This window comes from Charadrius vociferus, unplaced genomic scaffold (genome assembly GCF_000708025.1).
Source record: "Charadrius vociferus isolate BGI_N301 unplaced genomic scaffold, ASM70802v2 scaffold370, whole genome shotgun sequence".
Taxonomy (NCBI): domain Eukaryota; kingdom Metazoa; phylum Chordata; class Aves; order Charadriiformes; family Charadriidae; genus Charadrius; species Charadrius vociferus.
Genome location: NW_009646744.1, coordinates 548608 through 549763, shown reverse-complemented (window position 1 = coordinate 549763; position 1156 = coordinate 548608). Strand labels below are relative to the sequence as shown.

The 1156-nt window shown below is 58.0% G+C and overlaps 1 protein-coding gene across 1 annotated transcript in view; it reads left to right on the top strand.

Annotated features, from left to right (window-relative positions):
* ARHGAP26 (Rho GTPase activating protein 26) overlaps nucleotides 1–760 on the top strand; it is a 137113-nt gene extending 136353 nt beyond the window's left edge. Inside the window, exon 23 of the mRNA XM_009890595.1 lies at nucleotides 672–760. Within this exon, the coding sequence (XP_009888897.1) occupies nucleotides 672–760 (89 nt within the window). The remainder of the gene's footprint in view (nucleotides 1–671) is intronic.
* Nucleotides 761–1156: the final 396 nt, after the last annotated feature.

Below are 1156 nucleotides of genomic sequence, written 5' to 3'. Positions count from 1 at the left end.
CTGAAATGCTGAGCCGCCGCCGTTCGCTGTGGGAGGTGCGGGGAATATTCCCCTGCCTGCACCGGCGTAACCCCGGTTCCGGTAAAATCAGCAAATTTTCAGTTGTTGATTGAATAAAGAAAGAGCGTTAAGTCTGTTGAGGACTGATCAGATTTCTCGTTTGACAGAAATAAGATTGCAGTGTTTGCTTTCCTGCCCGGGAGCGTTTGCCAATGCGTGTTCTCCCTCAGCCTGGTGCGGGGCCAGGCCGGGACGGGCAGCGTTACGGGGCGATGGAGTTACCCACCTTCTCTCCAGCTTCACAGAGATTTTAGGCCAAACCTGGGGGAGGTTTTGAGCCCTTGGTTTTATCCCAAATGCTTCACTTCCATTGGCCCTGACACACCAGCTGCTCTCTGGAACCCCAGGCCGTAGCCGAGCGTGCAGCTCGCTTGGTCCTTCTGTGGGTTTCACTGTGTGATCCTCCATAACGGGGGCACAGAGGGGTCCCACGAGAGAGCACTTCGGCTTCCTCAGCTCCTTAGCGTATTAGTTTCCTTTAGAATAAACACAAATTAAGGGCCTTGGTCTCTCCCAAGAGCAACTTTGACGTTGTCAGCACACAAAAACCAATGGCCTCTACACTGTCATCCCCCTCCGGTAGTAACCTGTCTTTTCCTTCTCTCCTCAAGTTCATCCATCGCAGGAGCCCGGCTGGCTGGAAGGGACCCTCAACGGGAAGACAGGATTAATCCCCGAGAACTACGTCGAGTTCCTATAACTTTGGGCGTGAGAGGCGCCACTGCTGAGCTTTACATGGTATCCATGGCAGCCGCTGGCAGGAGTCCTGCAGACCATTTTGCTCTTTGCCACTGTGCGACGCAGGGCGAGGACTTCCCCGTACCCGCTCCGATGAATGTTTGTGTGGATAAAACCGTACGTGTCTCCTCCCGCGGCACATGCCGGGGCTGCGGGGGCAGCGGTCCCGGGGAGATGGCTCCACTCCTCCAGCCCCGAGCAGAGGCGGGCGATGCCCGAAGCCCCCATCCCCGCGGGGACCCCTCGCAGCCATCATAAACCCCCCCAGCAACGCAGCAGCTCCGCACCGCGGCCCCAGTGCTCCGTCGGGGCAGAGCCTGCAAAACCGTGAACCGGCAGGAGGGAGCCACCGAGCCCA